Genomic DNA, 22,850 nt, shown 5'->3' with positions numbered 1-22,850 from the left:
TGTGAAATATTGAGTCTTACTGATACAGATGACGAAAGCATATGTAACATTACAGTGAAAAAAGTTGTCAAATACTTAGGCATTGATGTGACAAAAGATATGTTAACCAGACAATAACTCAACTTTCTTCCTAGACTTAAAAAGACTAAATCTATCATGTATATGTGGCTGCAACGTGATTTATCTATTTTTGGTTGAATTCTCTTAACCAAGGCTGAAGGTATTTCAAGACGTGTTTACTCTGCCTTATCATTATTTGCCCAGGACTCAACATCTAAAGAAGTCAACAACATACTTACTAATTTTGCTTGGAAAAATAGGCACCACCACCTCAAAAAAAGATTTACTTTCAGGGTCCAGGAAAGAAGGTGGATTTGAGTTATTGAACTTAATTGACTTAAATAATACATTTTTTAAATGGATAAAGGAATGCATTTTAGCCCCAAACCCAATTTGATATTTTATTCTAAACAATATTTTTAGAAAAGTGGGAGGTCTTTCTTTTCTTCTAATATGTAACTTCAACGCCACTAAATTGCCTTTAAAATTATCAAAATTTTACCAACAATCCCTCCTGGCATGAAAATTATGTCACATACATAACTTTCCCTCACATACAACCATAATATGGAATAATGAAGACGTCACTGGTAGGAACAAATCTATTTTAAAACAAGAGTGGGTCGATAAAGATTTAATTTATGTAAGTGATTTGCTTGATGACAGCGGTTTGTTGCTTGGTTACGATTCCTCCTTGTCAAACCCTTTCCTGTTACAGTTTAACTATGTAATGAAAGCTGTTCTCCAAGATCTTTCCCATCTAATGCAAAGTCATCTCCAATTTGTGTGTGACATTCTTGTGTAAGAAGTGGGGTTGTTGTGAAGCGTCTAGTGTGCTGGTGTAGTGTTGTGTGCCTGTCACGTCTCACTCTCAACCTTCACCGCTGGCTCGCAGAAATGCGAACAGGAGAGTCGAGTGCGTAAGTCTCTCCCTGCCAGTACATAGCCTCTCCAACAGCGAGCCCTATATAGTGCCTCCTCGTGGCGACACACGGTAACTTGCTACAAGTTGGACCCTGGCTGAACTACAAGGGACTCGAAGGAGGTCTGGACCCTAGAAGTATGGTACGCAGGCCCACCGATGTGTGGATATTCCCTGATACCCACGAACCACCCCCCAGCTCCGGGTTAAATACTACCACTGCCTGGTGGACACGTCGGCAGAGGACTAGGCTACGGGAGTAAACCCCTACACAACATCAACGTCCACAGTGCAGTTGTTTTGTGTTTTTCTTGCCCTTTTGTGTGTGTTTCAGTGGGAGAGTACTGCTGGCGTCGTGTGTGTCTGCCGTTTCTCCTTCTTATGCCCCCCCCTTCCCATCCACCCTTGTATGTCTGCCCCCCCTTCCCATCCACCCCTGTATGTCTGTGTTATGTTTATCTGTTGTCTTGTTTCACCCCGTTTACTGTAAAGCGACTTTGAGTGTTTGAAAAGCGCTTTATAAGTTTGATTTTTTATTATTTATTTTTATTTAATGTCAAGAAGCATTGAGGATAAAATCTACTTTGAAGATTAATAATATTATGAATATTAAATGCACAAATAAACACATACATAATAAATTCTATGAAAAGAGGAAAATTGCTAAGGGAAGGCTGTTTGGGACAATATTTTTACAGGTATTAATTGGCAGAAGGCATGGCTGTTACAATATAAATTATGTATCAACAATAAGGTCAAAGAAGTCCACATCAAAGTTTTGCACAGTATATACCCAACAAATGTTTATTTCTCCAAATTCTTAGATGTAGAAAACAAATTTAATTTTTGAAATAGTGAACCAAAATCCCAAACACATTTATTTTACTACTACTACTACTACTACTACTACTACTACTACTACTTTCGGCTGCCCCCGTTAGGGGTCGCCACAGCAGATCATCCGTTTCCATTTCTTCCTGTCTAAAAAATAACACCATTGTATAAATTCAGTAACCTTTTGGAATCGAGTTAAAAATGATATACTGTGCAAAACTAAACATAATATTACATTTGAATGTAAAGAAGTCATTACTTATTTTGAACATGGTACAAATAACACTGAATTCGTTGTAAATTTGTTCATTCTATATGGTAAATGTCATATATATATATATATAAATGCAGAATAACAAAAGTCGCCCCCAAATTTTCTGGATTTTTAGTGAATTTAAAGAATATGTTACGACTCTGGAACTTGCAAATGATAAAAAGCAATAACACTGTGAAAATGTATGATGAATTATTTAAAGAGGAATAATTTGATAGTTTATGATACGAGTTCTTTCTCATAGCTTTATAACAATGTAGTTCATTACCCCAATGTAAATTTTTGTGCCTTCTTATTTGACTTTTATTGTATCCTTCTGAGACGTTCTTACCCGTTTTTATAATCTTGTTGAGCACATGTCTGCAATGTCTGTATATTTGAATGTTCGTCAAAAAACAAAAACAAAATGAAACAAAAACAAAAAACAAAGAGTTCTGTTGTTCCAATCAATAAACATGTTAAACGTTCTCCAGTGTCTGACCACTCGTCATTCTACAAGGGCGATCAAGGATTGAGATGGAAATGTGCTGACAAGGCGGGAGAGTGTGTTGAGAAGGTGGAAGGAGTACTTTGAGGGGCTGATGAACGAAGAAAATGAGAGAGAGAGAGAGGGGGGGGTAGATAATGTGGTGATAGTGAATCAGAAAGAGCAGTGGATTAGGAAGGAGGAAGTGAGGACAGTTATGAAGAGGATGAAGAGTGGAAAGGCAGTTGGTCCTGATGACATACCTGTCGGGGGGGGGGCATGGAGCTGTTTAGGAGAGATGGCAGTGGAGTTAACTGGTTTCTTTAACACAATCTTGGAAAGAGAGAGGATGCCTGAGGAGTGAAGAAGCATACTGGTACAGATTTTTAAGAATAAGGGTGATGTGCAGAACTGTAGCAACTACAGAGGTATAAAGTTGATCAGCCACAGCATGAAGATATGGGAAAGAGTAATAGAAGCTAGGTTAAGAGGACAGGTGATGATTAGAGAGCAGCAGTATGGTTTCATGCCACGACAGAACACTACAGATGCAATGTTTGCTATAAGAATGTTGATGGAGAAGTATAGAGACGGTCAGGAGGAGTTGCATTGTGTCTTTGTGGATTTAGAGAAAGTATATGACAGGGTGCTGAGAGAGGAGGTGTGATATTGTATGAGGAAGCCGGGAGTTGCAGAGAAGTATGTAGGGTTGGTGTAGGATATGTATGATGGAAGTGTGACAATGGTGAGGTGTCCAGTTGGAATGACAGATGGGTTCAAGGTGGAGGTGGGATTACACCAAGTATCAGCTCTGAAGCCTTTCTTGTTTGCAATAGTGATGGACAGGTAGACAGACGGGATCAAGTAGGAGTCTCCCTGGACTATGATGTTTGCGGATAATATTGTGATCTTTAGTGAGAGTAGGGTGCAGGTTGAGGAGAGCCTGGAGAGGTGGAGGTATGCACTGGAGAGAAGAGGAATGAAAGTCAGTAGGAGCAAGAAGGAATAAATATGCGTGAATGAGAGGGAGGAATGTGGAATGGTGAGGATGCAAGGAGTAGAGGTGACGAAGGTGTATGAGTTTAGATATTTGGGGTCAACTGTCCAAAGTAACGGGGAGTGCGGAAGAGAGGTAAAGAAGAGAGAGCAAGCAGGGTGGAGTGGGTGGAGACGAGTGTTAGAAGTGCTTTGCGACACAAGAGTACCAGCAAGAGTTAAAGGGAAGGTTTACAAGATGGTTGTGAGACCAGCTATGTTATATGGTTTGGAGACAGTGGCACTGATGAAAAGACAGGAGCCGGGGAGAGTTGAAGATACTAAGATTTTAATTGGGCGTGACGGAGAAAGACAGGGTTAGGAATGAGTATATTAGAGTGACAACTCAGGCTGGAGACAAAGCAAGAGAGGCAAGAAAAGAATTGGTTTGGACATGTGTGGACGAGAGATGCTGGGTATATTGGGAGAAGGATGCTGAATATGGAGCTGCCAGGGAAGAGGAGAAGAGGAAGTCCAGAGAAAATGTTTATGGATGTGGTGAGAGAGGACATGCAGGTGTCTGGTGTGACAGAGGAATATGCAGAGGACAGGAAGATATGGAAACGGATGATCCGCTGTGGCGACCCCTAACGGGAGCAGCCGAAAGTAGTAGTAGTAGACATATAAGCCATTTATTGTGCCAATGATCATGATATATCTTCCCATTTTATCTTGAATTACTTTTTTCTAAAGAAAAGCAAACTTTCTTATGCAGTAGGATGGCAACTCCTATTCTTCTTCTTTTTACCATGACAGGCACTGAACACCTTCCCCACCTATTCTCTTCTTAGTTTTGCATGTTCCTTTCCTCTAAATGTGTTTCTTGTAGTAATGCTACTTAACAGTTAAGTTTTTCCTCTTTATTGTGTGGTTTAATCCACGGACATTGTAACTCATTAACCTCAGATTTTGCATTTAAATTACTGTTAACCATTTTTATAATATATTTTTGATACTCCTCTTTATAGGATTGTTGTATTTTTATACTGTGTAAACATCCTCAAACCTGAAAAACATAAATGAACAAATAAACACAATAACCTTAGCCAACTTCCAACCAAAAGGGTAAACCCCAGCTGGTATCTGGAACCTGCAGCTACCAGAAAGAAATGAGGGTGGAGATCTGTGACTATTTGTCCAGGGGCAAGCACACAAGCATAGCGTGCAACATGCATAGAACAGAAAAGGTTGCGAGTGTTCCTTTATAAGTAGTTTCTTTGTAGGAGGCACCACTGCTACCTGGAATAACCACATAGTTCTTAAAATGATATTTCCTTCAGAACAAAACAAAACTAGCCAGTGCAAAGTACCCAAAGCACATTATAAGGCAAACAATTTAGACGTGTTTATAAATCTTAATGGTTTAATAGTTTTAACTACGTATCTGGCATGCCATACTGCACAATATGTGACTTGTAATTATGGAGCTTCCTCCGACACCTATCCCCTAATAAAGCAGTGATTTTCTCACCTACCTTCTGAATCTCATTCAGGTAGTAGTCAATGTAGTCTCTTGGCTCTGAGGGGTCCCAGTCTTCCTTGTGTTTGTTGATCTCGGCTCTTATGAAGTCCATCGTGTCTTTATAAACTGTTTGTATGGTCTGGTGCGGCCCCGGCAGTTGTCTCATCAGCATGGGAAATGAGTTGTACAGCTGCGCAAACATTATTGTTAACGAGATCATGGTTGCCTGCGACATCTACAGATCAATGAATTTCAATATGTAAAATATATACACATCAAATCACACATAAGCAAAGAAGCTAAACTTTTTGAAATGCAGAATATATTAGCTAGAATTTTAAACAGTATTGAAGTTGAGTTGATGGCAATCCAAATGAAATACCTGAGCCCAAGCAGAGTTTAGAATATAAAAAATTTGGTCCAAGCCTCGTAGCAGTGTGAGGAACCCCTCATCATTCACCTCAAAGCGATGACCAAAAACAAGTGAGGAGATGATGTTGGAGACGGTAGTTTTGATGAATATGTGGGGATCAAAGGGGTTGCCTTGACAGATAAACATATTTTTTTTACATTAAATTGCATATCTTTCTATTCGATAAATGTTTGAGATGCTTATAGTATATATGAAAAGGAACAACGTCAAAGCAACTCAATGTTTTGTAAAAAAAGTGATTGGTTTTGCTGTCCATATTTACCTTTACGATCAGCAATTTCTTTCAACAAATATGCTATTTCTTCCGCAATGGCATCCTCAAAGGACTTTCTGTTGATGAAGTGTTTGAGGGTGAGTAGGGCAAAGCGCCTCTGTTGTTTCCACATATGCCCATTAGTGTTAGCTATACCTAATAATACAAATCAGTAGAGGATTATCAGGAATCAGGAATCAGGAACAATATATTGTAATTTCTTTCATGTACACAAAAGAAACGAAATTTCGTTTAACCCAGCCCACAGCAGTGCGGCACAAAAGATAAAAACACACATCAAAAACTTCCAAAAACGACACCACCAAAAACATACAAAAAACAGAGAGACCAAAGCAAAAAAAACCCCAAAACAACAACAACAGCAACAACACACAAACAGTTAACAACACAGTCCAGTCAGTGCAACACAGTCCAAAAAAAAATCACTGTCCAGACAGCGAACGCCAGCCAGGATGACTGTCGGAACTGCTATTCTGCATGGGCTAGCAGTTTTAGCTTAGCCTGCCCCGCTGTCGAGGCCGCACCGCCCGCCCTCGGTGCTTCCTCTTCGGGTGCAGCTCCAGGCACGGCCGTGGTCCCCGGGCCCACCGGATACAGCAGACCAGGCTCCCTCAACCGATCCAACGCCAGCTCTCCCAGCCAGACACTTTCGACACACCTCCCCACACGACGACACTAAAACACAGTCAACGTTAGGCGAGGCCGCCGCCAGACCGCTCTCGGTGTTATCGGAATTGCCAGTCTGCATGGGCTAGCAGTTAGCTTAGCCTGCCCTGCTTCCGCGTCCCGTCACACCTTGGCTGCGCCTTGAGATCCTGTCTATGACTATCACAAACAGAATTGGAGACAAGGGACAACCTTGGCGAAGTCCGACCCCCAGATCTCACTTTTGTTATACAAGGACCGGATGGCTTGTACCAACTGCCCCGGTACCCCATGCCCCCACTAAGTGCCCCGGGGTACGTTTTCTCCAAGTCCACAAAACTGACTGGTCAAACTGCTATGTCATGATAGACTTTGTGGTCGTATCATTACATCTACGGCCGTATATTTTTTTTGTTGTTTTTTTTTCCATTTTTTAAAATTTCCCCCTTTTTCTCCCCAACTGTACTTGGCCAATTACCCGCTCTTCCGAGTGATCCCAGTCGCTGCTGCACCTCCTCTGCCGATCCGGGGAGGACTGCAGACTACCACATGCCTCCTCTGACACGTGGAGTCGCCAGCCGTTTCTTTTCACCTGACAGTGAGGAGTTTCGCCAGGGGGACATAGCACGTGGGAGGATCACACTATTCCCCCCAGTGCTCCGTCCCCCTGAACAGGCGCCCCAGCCGACCAGAGGAGGCGCTAGTGCAGCGACCAGAACACATGACCACATCCGGTTTCCCACCCACAGACACGGCCAATTGTGTCTGTAGGGACGCCCGACCAACACAGGGATTCGAACCGGCGATCCCCGTGTTGGGTGGCCGTATGTTTTGGACAATGGGGTGAAGAAAGGACCAGAGTTGTACACTGATCATCACCTGGTGGTGAGTTGGGTCAGAGTTGGATCAGATGGCGGGGAAGGCTGCCGGACAGACCTGGCAAACCCAAACGTGTAGTGAGGGTGAACTGGGAACATCTGGCAAAGGCCCCTGCCCGTGAGTTCTTCAACTCCCATCTCCGAAAGAAGTTCTTGTGTATCCCGAGGGAGGCTGGGGATATGGAGTCTGAGTGGGCCATGCGTAAAGCCTCTATTGCAGATGCAGCAGGTAGGAGCTGTGGTCCTACCTGCAGGTGGCAAACTAAGAACCCGCTGGTGGACACTGGCGGAGAGGGTAGCCATCAGGCTGAAGAAGGAGGCCTTACGGGCTTGGTTGGCACAGGGGTCTCCTGAATCAGCAAACGGGTACCACGAGACCAGAAGGGCCGCAGCTTTGGCGGTCGCGGAAGCAAAAACTCGGGTGTGGGAGGAGTCCGGCGTGGCTATGGGGAAGGACTTTCGGTTGGCCTTAGGGAAGTTCTGGCAAACCATCCGGCGACTCAGGAAGGGGAAGCAGGGCCTGACTCAGGCTGTGTTCAGCCGGGGAGGGGAACTGCTGACCTGAACTGGGGATGTTGTCGGGTGGTGGAAAGAACACTTGGAGGAGCTCCTCAACCCAGCTAACATGTCCGCAATGGAGGAGGTAGAGTCTGAAGACTCGGGGGAAGCCCCACTCATATCCCTGGCAAAGGTCTCTGAGGTAGTTAAGAAGCTCCTTGGTGGCAAGGCGCCAAGTGTGAATGATATTCGCGCTGAGATGCTGAAGTCTCTGGACATTGTTGGGTTGTCTGGGTTGACATGTCTCTTCTGTGTTGTGTGGCGGTCGGGACAGTACCTGTGGAGTGGCAGACTGGGGTGGTGATTCCCATTTTTTAAAAAGGGGGACCGGAGGGTGTATTGCAATTATTGGGGCATCACATTGCTCAGCCTCCCTGAGAAAGTCTACTCTACGGTGCTGGAAAGGAGCTCCGAACGATTGTTGAACCTTGGATCCAGGAGGAACAATGCGGATTCCGTCCTGGCTGTGGAGCAACAGATCAACACTTTACCCTTGTCGATGTGCTGAGGGAGGGATCAATGCTGATGTTTTAAAATACAGAGATAAAATTTATTTGTGTGCACATTCTGTAAGACTGACTATTGTCAAATGTTCACTTGAAAAGGTATGAATGCAGGAATGCTAGCCTCAACAAAGTGATTGTTTTACTGAGTTGTGTTAGTGTATTTGACTGTGTGAAAGTTTGTCATTGCTACATTCTCTTGATTTCTCCCAAGATGTTACATGTATCTTGTGGATGATGAATCACGTATTGATCATAGTATATGGACTGCAATTGCCGAAATTGACTATGCAAATGATTTTGCTACATAACAAAAACAACACTGACTATGACATCTGTCACGATGGATGTAGGTCCCCCTTGGTGTAATCACTTACAATTATGGAGAGTCATCAACTATAAGCCACCTGCCGTTTGACCACTTTCCCAACAACACAGACCAACGTTTAGGTCAGGATTCAACCAGTTCAGCATGACCTAATATGAAATGGATTCGTGTTTCATAAATTGCGTCATTCATGAACTATAGCATATTTCTCATGGGCATTTTTGTACATCATATAGAGGGAGAAAGACAAGGAGACTTGGTGGTGGAATGAGGAAGTACAGTAAAGTATACAGAGGAAGAGGTTTGCAAAAAAGGAGTGGGATAGTAAGAGAAATGAAGAAAGTAGACAGACATAAAAGGAGATGCAGCGAAAAGCAAAGAGAGGTGGAAAAGGCAAGGGAAAAGGTGTATGGTGAGTTGTATGAGAGGTTGGACACTGAGGAAGGAGAAAAGGACTTGTACCGATTGGCTAGACAGAGGGACTGAGCTGGGAAGGATGTGCAGCAGGTTAGGATGATCAAAGATAAAGATGGAAATGTGCTGACAAGCGAGGAGAGTGTGCTGAGAAAGTAGAAGGAGTACCTTGAGGGGCAGCTGAATGAAGAAAACGAGAGAGAGAGAAGGTTGGGTGATGTGGGGAAAGTGAATCAGGAAGTGCGGTGGATTAGCAAGGAAGAAGTGAGGGCAGCTATGAATAGGATGATGAGTGGAAAGGTGGTTGGTCCAGATGACATATATGTGGAGGCATGGAGGTGTTTAGGAGAGATGGGAGTGTAGTTTTTAACTAGATTGTTTAACACAATCTTGGAAAGTGAGAGGATGCCTGAGAAGTGGAGAAGTATACTGGTACCAATTTTCAAGAATAAGGGTGATGCGCAGAGCTGTAGTAACTACAGAGTTACCCAGCCACAAAAGTTGATCAGCCACAGCATGAAGATATGGGAAGGGGTAATAGAAGCTACGTTAGGAGGAGAGGTGATGATTAGTGAACAGCAGTATAGTTTCATGCCATGAAAGAGCACTACATGTTGTGCCCCCAAGCCCATGCCAGTCACAGTCACTTTCCCAGTCCCACTCAGCACGCCACCATTGAGGTTGGACCGGGCGGCCCCTTCGGCAGCAGGTATTGGCAATTTCCATCAGGCCAGCTGTACCCAATTATCATCTGGGCATCGCTCTACTTAAGGCTGCTGAAGCCAGACGTCCGATGCTTGAACGTTGACAAATGTACGGTCAGTCTAGTCTGCTGAAGAGCCCCTTCGCGTTTCCTAGAACTTAACCAGTTTTCTGTAAGTTTGCTTCATTTCCTATCAGTGCCAATCCACGCTGCTGTCTCCCCAGCTCTCTTCCAGGCTCCCTCCATTCCAGACCCAGTGTCTCTCAGCTCCAACTACGCTCCCACCCTCGCTACCTCAGGGCTCCTCGCCTCCATCTCACCCCCAACCTCTCCAGGACCCCAACCCCTCTTCAGGACACTTACCTCGACTCCCTGCACCCCCGCTACTCTGGATCCCCTCTCTCCAACTCGGACGGATTCCCTCCAACGCCCATGACCCCAGACCCCTACTCGGACATCCTCCTAGGACTTCGAGTCGGCTAGGTTCCCACGCACATTTACAACGCTCACTCCATTTACATTACGATCCACACTTAGCTTTACGCACGTTAGACACTAGCTCTCCACACACCCACGTAGCATAGCACACACCCCATTTACATTCTGTCCAGGTACCCACACACTACACACTAGCATAAGTTTAGATAGGGGCTTATTTTATTAATAAAACCCGTATATTTGTTCCCTTGTCTCCTAGTCTTGTGCCTCTGGGGTACCCGGCACATTCAGCTGCTCGGAATCGGTTGGGCCAGCCTAACACTACAGATGTGATATTTACTTTGAGAATGTTGATGGAGAAGTATAAAGAAGGTCAGAAGGAGTTACATTGTGTCTTTGTGGATTTAGAGCAGGGGTCTCAAACTCAAATTACCTGGGGACCACTTGACAAGTGGGCATATGGAGGAGAGCTGGTGCAATAGGGATGAAGAAAAAACTGTTCAACTACTATATACAGTGCCTTGCAAAAGTATTCAACCCCCTTGACAGTCATCACTAATTTCTGGATTATGAAAGATACTCACACATCTGTTCCTGAGCAATATTATTTTTGTGAACCCATAAACTCTAACAGCATGTTCCAAAAACCAAAATAAATTATGTTTTGCTGACTTTTTTAAAAAATAAATTAAAAACTAAGATAAAGTGCTTGTGTAAGCTTTGCATAATCTTCCCCGAGTGGTGAGGTAACTATGCTGGGGATCCTGGGTTTGGTATCTACAGTGTCAAAGGTTCAGCTAGGTTCAGCTTTCACTTAGACTGGTAAGGCGATTGGTAGTAGCAGAATCCACAAGGGGAGAAAAAAAACCTCCTATCCACGCAAACACACGCGTGAACACTGACTTAAGAATAAGGGAAATATATCTACAAAGGTAACAGAAAACAGCAAAACATGGAAACAAAAACAGCAAGTTCCTTTAACAATGTTTGTCTTGGGCCAAAGAACCAAAAATAAATAAATAAATAGCCTGAGTACTCGGGGGGGGGGTACCAAAATAAAGTAATCAACCTCTGTTTGGTGTCCTTTACTCGGTCCTACCACCTACTGGGATTAAAAAGCGTACCTGAGCTGCAGTGTGCGACGAGATTATGGCATCCAGGAACAGTGACGATGAAGCAGCTCCACGGTAGGATCATCCCTAAAAAACAAACAAAACAAAAAAACACCCAGCCAGGTTTATCCCTCGATTGATTTTCTTGAACGCCTTCACGTTTGCCTCAAGTAAAGGAGTTCAAGTATCTCGGGGTCTTGTTCACGATTGAGGGTAGGATGGGGCAGGAGATTGACAGGCGGATTGGTGCAGCATCAGCAGTAATGCGGACGTTGTACCGGACCGTTTTGATGAAGAAGGAGCTGAGCCGGAAGGCAAAGCTCTCAATTTATCAGCCAATCTTCGTTCCAACCCTCAGCTATGGTCATGAGCTTTGGGTAGTGACCGAAAGGGTGAGATCGCGGATACAAGCGGCTGAAATGAGTTTCCTCCGAAGGGTGTCTGTGCTCAGCCTTAGAGATAGGGTGAGGAGCTCGGACATCTGGAGGGCACTTGGAGTAGAGCCCCTGCTCCTTCGCATCGAAAGGAGCCAGTTGAGGTGGTTCGGGCATCTAATTAGAATGCCTCCTGGGCGCCTTCCTTTGGAGGTTTACCGGGCACGGCCAATTGGGAGGAGACCCTCGGGTAGACCCAGAACTCGCTGGAGGGACTACATGTCCAATCTGGCCTGGGAACGCCTTGGAATCTCCCTGGAGGAAGTGGAGGGCGTTGCTGGGGAGAGGGACGTCTCCGATCCCGGAGAAGCGGCTGATGAATGAATGAATGAATGATTTAATGATTTGCTTTGAAAGAGCGTCCACCGGAGCTCCCCTGAAAATTTCCTCCACTCCACCAGTCGTTTCCTCTCCTCTGGCATCCACCATCTTCGCTTTAACCAATGCAACTCTAATATTAGGGTCTTATGTCACTTTTTTCTCTCGCATCTACAAACCCTGTTGGAGCTGCGTTCGCTGTAGTGCTGAGGAGAGAATATGAGCTTCACCGCAGCCGCATCACGCGCGACTGTCCGAGCCTTCGCTGTGATGCATTTAGGGAGTGTAACGGGGGCAGCCCTATGCTGTTCTATGCTGGTCAGCCTGCTGCATGCCCGTCACTCTCATCATTAGCTCTGCGTTGTGTTCTAGTTGGGTGGGGTCCCAGGTGTTGTGGGGGGCCCTCAGTCTCTCATCATCATCATGATCAAGGAAGGAGGGGGGACACACAGGACTCTATTTGGCCCACCTTGCCATTTATTTTGGTTTCAAACCCTTCGACAACCGTCCAGTCCTCCAGCGGGAGCGGTGTTTCTTACGGACGTGGGGGTCGAAGTTCAACCACTGCCCGGACTCCACTCGTGTGCGTTAGAAGTAGAAACCGTCCACGGGACTCCGATGTAAGAAAGGATAAACAAGTATTTATCCCACAGCTTGCAGTATCTTCTTACAGGGATACTCAAGGTTACGTTCTCCTCAACCAGCAAAACTGTCCCACGGTAAGAAACACGTGTGGCTCGGCTCGATTGCTGCTTGAGACTCCTCCCACAAAACAAAAATGGCCTCTCCCGCGTTCCGTCTTCCGTGTACCCATAAGACCTCTCTCTCTTAAAGCGACAGTACACGTATATGACGGTCGTTGTAAAACACATAAAAGTAAATAATGACATAAAATAAAATGTAGTAAACACAAATAACAGCACACAGACAGGATTTGGTGATATTTCATACTCAAACAAAATAAAATAAAAACATAAATTTTAACCTGGTTACAGGGGCATCTGTAGATTTCAGCAAGAGTACCCTTTTGCTGCAATACTAGCCATTATTCTCTTGGGGTAAGTATGTACAAGCTTTGCACATTCGTCTAGAGTATTTTTTGCCCGTTCTTGGCAGAATTTGTACAGGTCTTGCAGGTTGGTGGGATGGCGCCTCTGGACTTCAATTTTCAGTTTGTGCCACAGATTTTCAATGGGGTTGAGGTCCAGACTTTGACTTGACCACTACAAAGCGTTCACATTTTTGTTGCTGAGCCATGCCATTGTCGCTTTAGCCTTGTGCTTAGGATCATTGTCCTGCTGGAAGGTGAACCTTCTCCCAAGCTTCAGTTTTATGGCAGACTGCAGCAGGTTTTCTTCCAATATTTCCCTGTATTTAGCTCCATCCATTCTTTCCTCAATTTGAACAAGGTTCCCAGTGCCTTTTGATGAAAAGCAACCCCATAGCAATATGCGGCCACCGCCATGCTTCACTGCAGGCAGGGTGTTTTTCAGGGATGAGCAGTGTTAGGTTTGCACCACACATAACGCTTTGAGTTTTGGCCAACAAGCACAACTTTCAACTCATATGACCACAAAACCTTTACCCACATCCTAACTGGGTCTCTCTCATATTAGTGGCAAACTCCAAGTGGGCTTTTATATGAATAGTTTAGAGCAACGGCTTCTTTCTTGCCACCCTCCCATACAGGCCAGATTTATGAAGAGCCGTGATATGGTTGACTCATGCACATTTACTCCAGTTTGAGCCACTGACCTCTGGAGCTCCTTCAAAGTGACTGCAGGATCATCTGTGGCTTTCTTCGCCAGACCGAGTCTGGCTCAAAAACTTAACTTTGAGGGATGGCCTGTCCTACAAAACGTCTGGGTGTTGTGATACAGCATCAACTTTCTGACAATGCAACCGACAGTGTGCCGTTTTGTATCAGTTTCCCGCCTTCTGCATTTTAATCACTTTGTCTGTTACTTTAGTATTACGCTCCTTTGTCTTCATTTTCTGATGGAGTTCACGGCCGGCTAAAGAACTTCACACAGAGTGCTTTTTATACCCATAAATGAGACCGTTACTTTAACATCTTAAACACACTAATTATGTCCAATTGTGTTTACCTGAGTTTGTTTTAGGAATAATTTGTCATTTGTGTAAACTTGGAGCTTTCGGAGCACAAGGGGTTGGACACTTATACAAGCTCTATATTTTAGTTTTTCATTTATTGATAAAAAGTCAGCGTAACATAACTTATTTTGGCGTTGGGAACATGTTGTTAGAGCTTATAGGTTCACAAAAATAATATTGTTCAGGAACAGACGTGTGAGTATCTTTTATAATCCAGAAAGTACACAGTAAAAAACTGAGTGTTAATTTAACTCAGAGAGTGTACAAATGGATCCTTGTACACCCTCAGAGTTAAATTAACAATCAGAAAGTTAAATTAACACTTAGAATTTTACTGTGTAGTTAAAGGATTGAATGCAAGGCAGTGTAACCTTCAAATAGTTTTTTATTATTTCACATTTTTTCAGAGTTTTCACATGAATAGGTAGCTATGTATATAGAGTTTGTTGTTTTGGCTATACCGCCCCGAGCTGCCTCCCCGGTACGTTCAAGCCGCTCCCCCAGCTCGGACGTGCCGGAAACATCCGAGCGCTCGGTTCGCGCTCTGAGGAGACGAGCGCTGCGCTGCACCAGGTGTTTGCCATTAAATATCAGGCACACCTGCGGCAATCAGGCAGCCCTCTACAAGACGCCTCCCAAAAAAGAAGCCTCCCAGAACACCTCTCTGTGCTTTGACGTACTGAACCCTGCGGTAAAGCTCCGACAAACCTTTTCCAATGATTTCCCTACCTACCCTTTTCTCGCGGCTATTCCCACGCTGTTGTTTTGTTCCTCAGTATCTAACTCCTGTGTTCCTGTTTTTTTGTGTTTCCTCTCTCTGTTTTTGTTTCCCCTTAATACTCTCCCTCCGCGACTTCCACGGCTCCCCGCGTCTCCCTCGCTCCTCGTCCCCAGCGACCATCACGTTTTCCGCGTCTCTCTCCCTGGACCCCTCCCTTCGGACTTCACTTCCTGGATCTCGGACCCGGACTTCCTCGGACACCCCCCTCGCTCTACGGATTCGGACTTTGGTAGCCACGCGCACGCACATCGTCACAACAACCCCCACCTCAGATTCTCCTGTTATCATCCCTGTGGCAGTGTTGTTTATTTTCCTGCATTAAAACCGCCTTCGGGATTTCTCGTTGCTCTGTGTCTGTCTGTCCTTCGGGTTTCGCTACACTGGCCTCTGGTCTTCATTCGTGATACGTAACATATGTAGCCTGGCCTAGGCCTCCATATTTAGCCTTCCTCTTGCCAGAAAGCTGGTACTTCTGCTGACACAAGCGAGGCACATTTGTTTTCGGGAACTGGGCAGTGGACACCCTGAGGACAGCCTGGAGATGTTCATTGGTCAGTCTCGACCTATGCTTTGATTTATTAAAGTTCATTGTTGAGAAGTTTCTTACACAGATAAGTGCTGCGGAAAAGACAAATGACATGCCTGAACTGTTTAGACAATTCACCCTTCGCTAAGCCACGCCCCCGAAACGCAGACTGGCCAGTCACAGCGCAGCATAGGACAGGCTCCGACAGAGGTCTGACACTTTCATAGCGGCGCTGCGTTGACTCTGATGCAAAAGTTTAAGTTTTTCTTCACTTTCGGGCTGGTTTTGTGGACTTTTAGCTAGTTATGGTTAAACGTTGTGCCTGGGGCACTTGTAACAGTGACACTCGTTACCTGGAGAGGTTGGAAGGAGATGGACATTTTTTCCCTTTCCAAAATCAAACCCTGAAAAGTGTAGGCTGTGGATAAAGCTATGTGGACGTCCTCAAATCCAGTTGAACCCCTCAAAGATCAACAAGCACAGCTTTGTCTGCTCCAAGGCAAATAATTACTTTTATTAACTGTAAAATAATGTTAAAGCTTGACGGATTTAGCAACAGGAACAATGGGGGGGGGGGGGGGGCTTAGCGAAGGGTGAATTGTTGGAATGTTTTGGGAAGCTCTCTGAGAAACTGCCCAAGTATCTCCTGCTTTCCTTGTGCCTTTCTAAACTTTGCCTTGAGCTCGGTGTTGTACTGCAAGTCTATTAGCTCCTTTTGAAACGTGCTTGGAGCACTGTCCATATCAAAGCAGAAGGGGTCTGCAAATAACTGGAAAGTGGTGCTGTGAGTCTTAACACCAGAAAAGCGATGCTCAAACTCCTGCTGCAGATTGTCATTGGCAGTCATACTCATCAGCACTGACTCTTTCACCATCATCAATAATTGGCTGGAATTTTGGGGAAGTGGACAAATCTTTTCTCTGTGAGCTGTGTTTTCCATATTCTGTGTTTCACAGAGAAGGCTTTCACACTATCAAATGTTACAGTAAAGTCAGGAGTTGCAGAGAAGTATGTAGGAGTGGTGCAGGACATGTATGAGGGAAGTGTGACAGTGGAGAGGTGTGCGGTTGGAATGACAGATGGGTTCAAGGTGGAGGTGGGATTACATCAGGGATCGGCTCTGAGCCCTTTCTTGTTTGCAAAGGTGATGGACAGGTTGATGGACGAGATCAGACAGGAGTCGCTGTGGACTATGATGTTTGCAGATAACATTGTGATCTGTAGTGAGAGTAGGGTGCAGGTTGAGGAGAGCCTGGAGAGGTGGAGGTATGCACTGGAGAGAAGAGGAATGAAAGTCAGTAGGAGTAAGACGGAATACACATGTGTGAATGAGAGGGAAGACAGCAGAATAGTAGGGATACAAGGAGTGGAGGTGATGAAGGCGTTTGAGTTTAAATACTCGGGGTCAACTGTCCACAGTAACGAGGAGTGCAGGAGAGAGGTGAAGAAGAGAGTGCAGGCAGGCTGGAGTGGGTTGAGAAGAGTGTCAGGAGTGATTTGTGACAGAAGGGTACCAGCAAGAGTTAAAGGGAAGGTTTACAAGATGGTTGTGAGACCAGCTATATTATATGGTTTGGAGACAGTGGCACTGACAAAAAGACAGGAGGCGGAGTTGGAGGTGGCAGAGATGAAGATGATAAGATTTTCATTGGGAGTGATGAAGAAGGACAAGATTAGGAACGAGTATATTAGAGGGACAGCCCAGGTTGGACGGTTTGGAGACAAAGCAAGAGAGGCAAGTTTGAGATGGCTTGGACATGTGTGGAGGAGAGATGCTGGGTATATTGGGAGAAGGATGCTGAATATGGAGCTACCAGGGAAGAGGAGAAGAGGAAGGCCAAAGTGGAGGTTTATGGATGTGGTGAGGGAGGACATGCAGGTGCCTTGTGTGACAGAGGAAGATGCAGAGGACAGGAAGAGATGGAAACGGATGATCCGCTGTGGCGACCCCTAACGGTAGCAGCCGAAAATTGTAGTAGTAGTAGTAGTAGTAGATATCCATCCATCCATCCATTGTCATAACCGCTTATCCTGCTCTCAGGGATGCTGGAGCCTATCCCAGCAGTCATTGGGCGGCAGGCAGGGAGACACCCTGGACAGGCCGCTAGGCCATCACAGGGCCGGCCGAGACACACACACACACATGCGCGCGTTCATTCCAAGGGACAATTTAGTCCGGCCAATTCACCTGACTTGCATGTCTTTGGACTGTGGGAGGAAACCGGAGCCCCCGGAGGAAACCCACACAAATACGGTGAGAACATGCAAACGCCATACAGAGGACAACCCGGGATGACCCACCAAGGTTGGACTACCCCGGGGCTCGAACCCAAGAACTTCTTGCTGTGAGGCGACTGCGCTCACCACTGCGCTACCGTGCCGCCAGTAGTAGATATGTAGACCTTTTTCATTCTTTCTTTTTCTCATTTCATGGCAATTCTTTTTGTCATGTAACCATGTCGCGGAGAATGTCATTCATGAGAGCCTGGAATACCGCCGGGGCGTTGGTGAGGCCGAACCGCATGGTACTCATAATGACCCCGGGGCGTCTTAAAGGCTGTCTTCCACTCGTCCCCCTTCCGGATCCTGACCAGATGATAGGCACACCGGAGGTCCAGCTTAGTGAAAACAGTAGCCTGGGTGAGGGGCTCAAGGGTGTAACTCATGAGGGGGAGGGGGGTACTTGTTCTTGATGGTTATCTCATTGAGTTGGCAATAGTCAATGCATGGTCGGAGGCCCCCGTCCTTCTTCACGAAAAAGAATCCAGCTGCCACCTGGGAGGATGAGGAACGATTGAGCCCCGCTGCCAAGGACTCGGAGATGTACTCGTCCATCGCAGCCTTCTCGGGGATGGTCAGACTGTACAGATGACTGCTTGGAAGGGGTGCCCCAGAGTGGAGGTCGATAGCACAGTCATAAGGCCAATGAGGATGAAGAGATTGGGCCCGGGTCTTGCTGAAAATCTCACCTAGCTCATGGTACTCAGGGGGAACAGAGGAGAGGTCGGGAGGCAGGGCACTAGGGGCCCGTCGGGGGGATGGGCCGGGAGCAGCCTGGAGACATTGGGCATGACAGGAGGAGCTCCACTCCATGATGGTACCGGAGGCCCAGGCGATGTGTGGCTCATGCTGCACGAACCAGGGGCGCCCTAGGATCACATGGACTAACGGGGACTGGATGATGAAGAACTGAAGTCTCTCCACATGGTTCCCTGCTATGGTGAGAGAGACAGGGTGGGTGCATTGGGTGACACTGTCCAGGCAGCGCTCGTCCAGCCCGAAGGCCTCCATGGGCTTCTCCAGCGTCTCTAGCGGGATGTTAGCCTGGGCAGCAAACTCCGAGTCCAGGAAACACTCATCAGCTCCCGAGTCGAGGAGTGCATCCACCGTGAGCCGCTGGTCAGCCCAGGCCAGGGTAACGCTAACCAGATGGTTCTGTGGGGCAGGGCGGCGGGAAAAGGAAAGGCGACTCACTAGGATCTCCCGGGGCCCCAGTGATCCTAGTCTTTTGGTCGAGTGGGGCAACCGCTGATCAGATGTCCCTTCTGGCCGCAGTAGAGGCATTGACCTGCCTTGAACCGGGCCTCCCGTTCGACCGGACTAAGGCGCGTGTGCCCCAGCTGCATAGGTTCCTCCCCCGTCGTGGTCTGGGGCACAGAGGGAGAAACGACCACAGGGAAAGTGGGGCGAGCAGGAGTAGGGGACCTGTCAGGAGTGCTGGACGACTGGGGAATGGACAGGGATCCACGCAGGGCTTGCTCGCGCCTCATCTCCCGGAGGTGTCCACCGATGCAGATAGCGAGTTTGATCGGGTCATCGAGGGAGATGGGCTCCTCCCGGGTGGATAGCTGGTCCTTGACAGCCTCGCTGAGACCTCTCCAGAAGGTGACCCGAAGTGACTGGTCGTTCCAGCCGTTCTCAGCTGCGGCCAGCCTGAACTCCACCGAGTGGTCTGTGACACTGCCACTGCCCTGCTGGATACTGCTCAGCCGAGCACCAGGGGCCTGGCCACAGACTGGATGGTGGAAAACCTTCCATAGTTCCGCCACAAAGTCCCCAGAAGTGAGGCAGAAACTGGCCCTCATGGACCAGGAAGCAGTGGCCCACTGAGCTGCTCCGCCTGTGAGCAGGTTGGTCACGTACGCGACACGGGCAGCATCAGACGTGAACATGCTGGGTTGGTGCAGGAAGACCAGCTCACACTGCATGATGAACGTGGCACAGGTCTCAAAGTCGCCATCAAATGGTCGTGGGCTGGAAAGGCAGGGCTCCCGGGGAACTGGGTTGAGCCCCACAGGGTTAACTGGGGCAGCGGGCCCAGGCGGCGGGTTACCCACGACTCCAGGGCCCGGCGGCTGGGTGGTGAGAGCCACCGTGATGGTCTGCAACTGCCGCAGGATGTCTACTTGTTGGCTCGCCAACGCCGCCTGCTGGCTCGTTAGGTTACCCACAGAGGCCTGGAGGGGCTGGACCTGAGTCTGAAGATCCCTCACCGCAACAGAGGCCGCCTCTAGCTGCTGGGTGTGGGAGTTGGTCAGTTGGATCTGTCTGATGAGAGCTGCTTGAACCGGACTGGTCGGTACGCTCTCTGTGCCGGCTGGGGTCGTCATGGGCAGTTCGTACTGTTAGGGTTTGTGGAAGACCCCAAGCGCACGACGCCAGGCAGAGATGGGGTTAGCCGAAACTGGCGTACTTGATTACTAGCTCATACAACGGTCAACACAGGAGGGCAATGAGCGACTAAGAAAACAGGAAGTCCAAGAAAAAACTCACTGGTAAATCCAAACTGGGAACACGGCAGGATACTTCCACAGGGAAGGTTCACAAAGAAAACAGTAAACCAAGGGCTGAGATAAACTCAGAGAGAAATGCACCGTAAGGGAAGAGTAACCACTCCTGCAAGGAGGTTATGGCACGAACTGACAACGGGCGCTGGGAGACCAGCAAACTTAAGCCCAGCCCTGACGACTAAGACCGGCCCTGATGAGGTGATTGGCTGCCACGGTTCCGGGTGGGCGACCCGTAACACAAATCTCCATATGCATCACATTATTTGTTATATGTTGGAAAAGGAGCAGGAGGGAGTTAATACTTATTTTTTCCTACCCCTTCTCAGTTTAATTAATTCAGCTACTTTACATTACAAAAGGAAAAGAAAAAAAACTATATTCATTCATTCATTCATTATCCAAACCGCTTATCCTTACTCAGGGTTGCGGGGATGATGGAGCCTATCCCAGTAGTCATTGGGCAGCAGGCAGGGGGACACCCTGGACAAGCCGCCAGGCCATCACAGGGCCCATTCATATGTAAGACCCAGCGATTCATTTATGTCAACTGTAGTGGACATAGCGTTTTTGCTCATATCTCTCATACTGTACATTCCTCTGTATTTATTAAGTCCTCCTGTCTCTTAAAGAGAACAGCTGTGCCTTTAAAATGAGGTCACATGTGTGGGGGGGGGGGCGTTGTGACTTTGCAAAGGTGCCTGTGACTATCTTCACAATGGCTTCTCTCTCGGTAAGCGCGTTTTACGGAAAAAAAGAAAGGTGGGCATGATATTCATAAACAAAACATTTTTTAAGTTATATTTCGATTGTTTCGAGTAAGTAAATATCTCGGGAATATCTGAGCGAGTTTTCGGAGCCGAACTTATTTATTTTCATTTGAAAAACAGTAATTTATGAATGTCCTCCGTAGTGGACATCAGGACGGTATACTTATGTTTGTTTCTCTTTTTTTTCAGTAGACAGCTCTATGACGGTGGCAGAGAGGATTCTAAACAGCATCACTGAGGAGATTCTGATATCGATTTATCAGAGGATGAAAGTCCAGAGAGAGAGAGAGCATATGAAACAGAAGAGGGTGAAAGCTCAGATGAGGAGGGCCCAGATGAGGTGGGCCAAAACTAACATGTAGGGTTCTGAGGTTTTTAATCAGTGCAAAAATGGAAGGATAACCTGCAGAGATGTGTTCCAGGAAATAGATCCCAACATTTTATTTTTGAACTTATTGAAACAATTAATGACGAAACAAATGTTAACACGTTCATTAGAACAGGGGTGGGCAGAAAGGATCAGCGTGGATGAAGGTTTTTGTTCCAACCTAGCAGTTAGACACCTGATCCAACTAATCAACCAGTGGAGTCTTTGCTGAGGAACTTGATTAGGAGACACAAGTGTGCAATTGCTTGGTTGAAACAAAAACCTTCACCCACACTGGCCCTTTCTGGATAAGATGGCCCACTCCTGTATTAGAAGGATGGCCGTATAAAACAAAGTGCAAACGTTTCTCAAGTGAACCATCCCTTTTAACATTTTTATAACATGCTAATTGTGCTAAATTATTGATTGTGCTTTGTCTTTCTCAATCAAAGCTATTTACATGTAGCTTTGATGGCTAAACAACAAAATTGCGAAAGGTCAGAGTTAACAGTGAGGTCTAGAGGTGTAAGAAAATATCGATACACTCAAGTATCGTGATATTATCTTTTGTGATACTGTATCGACTCTCAAAACCACTATATCGATTTTCCAGCTCTGAGAAATCGGCCTCCACAGTCTGATGAACATCACCAAAGGAGCTGTGAGGATTGAGAAGAACTCCGACCTCTGCTACCTGTCCATGCTGGACTGGTCCAAGATCTTGGACTCAGTGGAGGACAGCTACATTGTGGCCATCAAGAATGACCGTGAGTGCGGGGACATGTGCCCTGGGGCAGCCAAGGGGAAAACCACTTGCCAGATGACCACCATCAACGGACACTTCAGTGAATGCCACTGGACACAGAAACACTGTCAAAAATAGTAAGCAGTCTTTTGGTTTCTGTACTTGCCTTCTACTATATATCAGACCTCTAGCTGTTTAAGCTAAAAGAGGATGTAGAATTTTGACATTGGGTAGATAATCTGCTATCAAAGGACCATGTTTTTACTTTTGAAAAATATTGTACCAGTGATTGTTTTGATTGATTAGATAAAACAGTATTTCTAACCCAATCTGAAATTATTAGGCGATGTCCTCTTCTGAGAAATTGCTCAACAGATCTCAAAACCATGCTTCCTAAAAGCAACTTGTGGGATTTTATCTACATTATTGTCGGGTGAATTGTGAAAACGGTTGACACCAGCATATTGAGTTATAACCGTGAATCGCTTTCCATCAGTATATTCTTTAATTTCCATTCTCCGCTGGTCTTGACGGAAAACTAACTAGTGTCAGGTCAGCAGAATTGAGACAAATGACTCTCAGTAGGGGCGGCATGGTGACGCAGTGGTTAGCGCGGTCGCCTCACAGCTAGAAGGTCCTGGATTCGAGCCCTGGACAACCTTGGGGGT

The 22,850-nt window shown here is 46.4% G+C and overlaps 1 protein-coding gene across 1 annotated transcript in view; it reads right to left on the bottom strand.

The window, feature by feature from the left end:
* LOC130130553 (cytochrome P450 2J2-like) overlaps positions 1–22,850 on the bottom strand; it is a 60,106-nt gene that overhangs the window by 30,052 nt on the left and 7,204 nt on the right. Inside the window, exons 3-5 of the mRNA XM_056300262.1 lie at positions 5,749–5,895; positions 5,436–5,596; positions 5,067–5,243 (exon numbers count right to left, since the gene is read on the bottom strand). Coding sequence (XP_056156237.1) covers positions 5,067–5,243; positions 5,436–5,596; positions 5,749–5,895 — 485 coding nt within the window. The remainder of the gene's footprint in view (positions 1–5,066; positions 5,244–5,435; positions 5,597–5,748; positions 5,896–22,850) is intronic.

The sequence above is a fragment of the Lampris incognitus genome, chromosome 2 (assembly GCF_029633865.1).
Source record: "Lampris incognitus isolate fLamInc1 chromosome 2, fLamInc1.hap2, whole genome shotgun sequence".
Lineage (NCBI taxonomy): Eukaryota > Metazoa > Chordata > Actinopteri > Lampriformes > Lampridae > Lampris > Lampris incognitus.
Note: the sequence above shows the minus strand (reverse complement) of the source record. Positions and strands in the feature narration are given on the sequence as shown.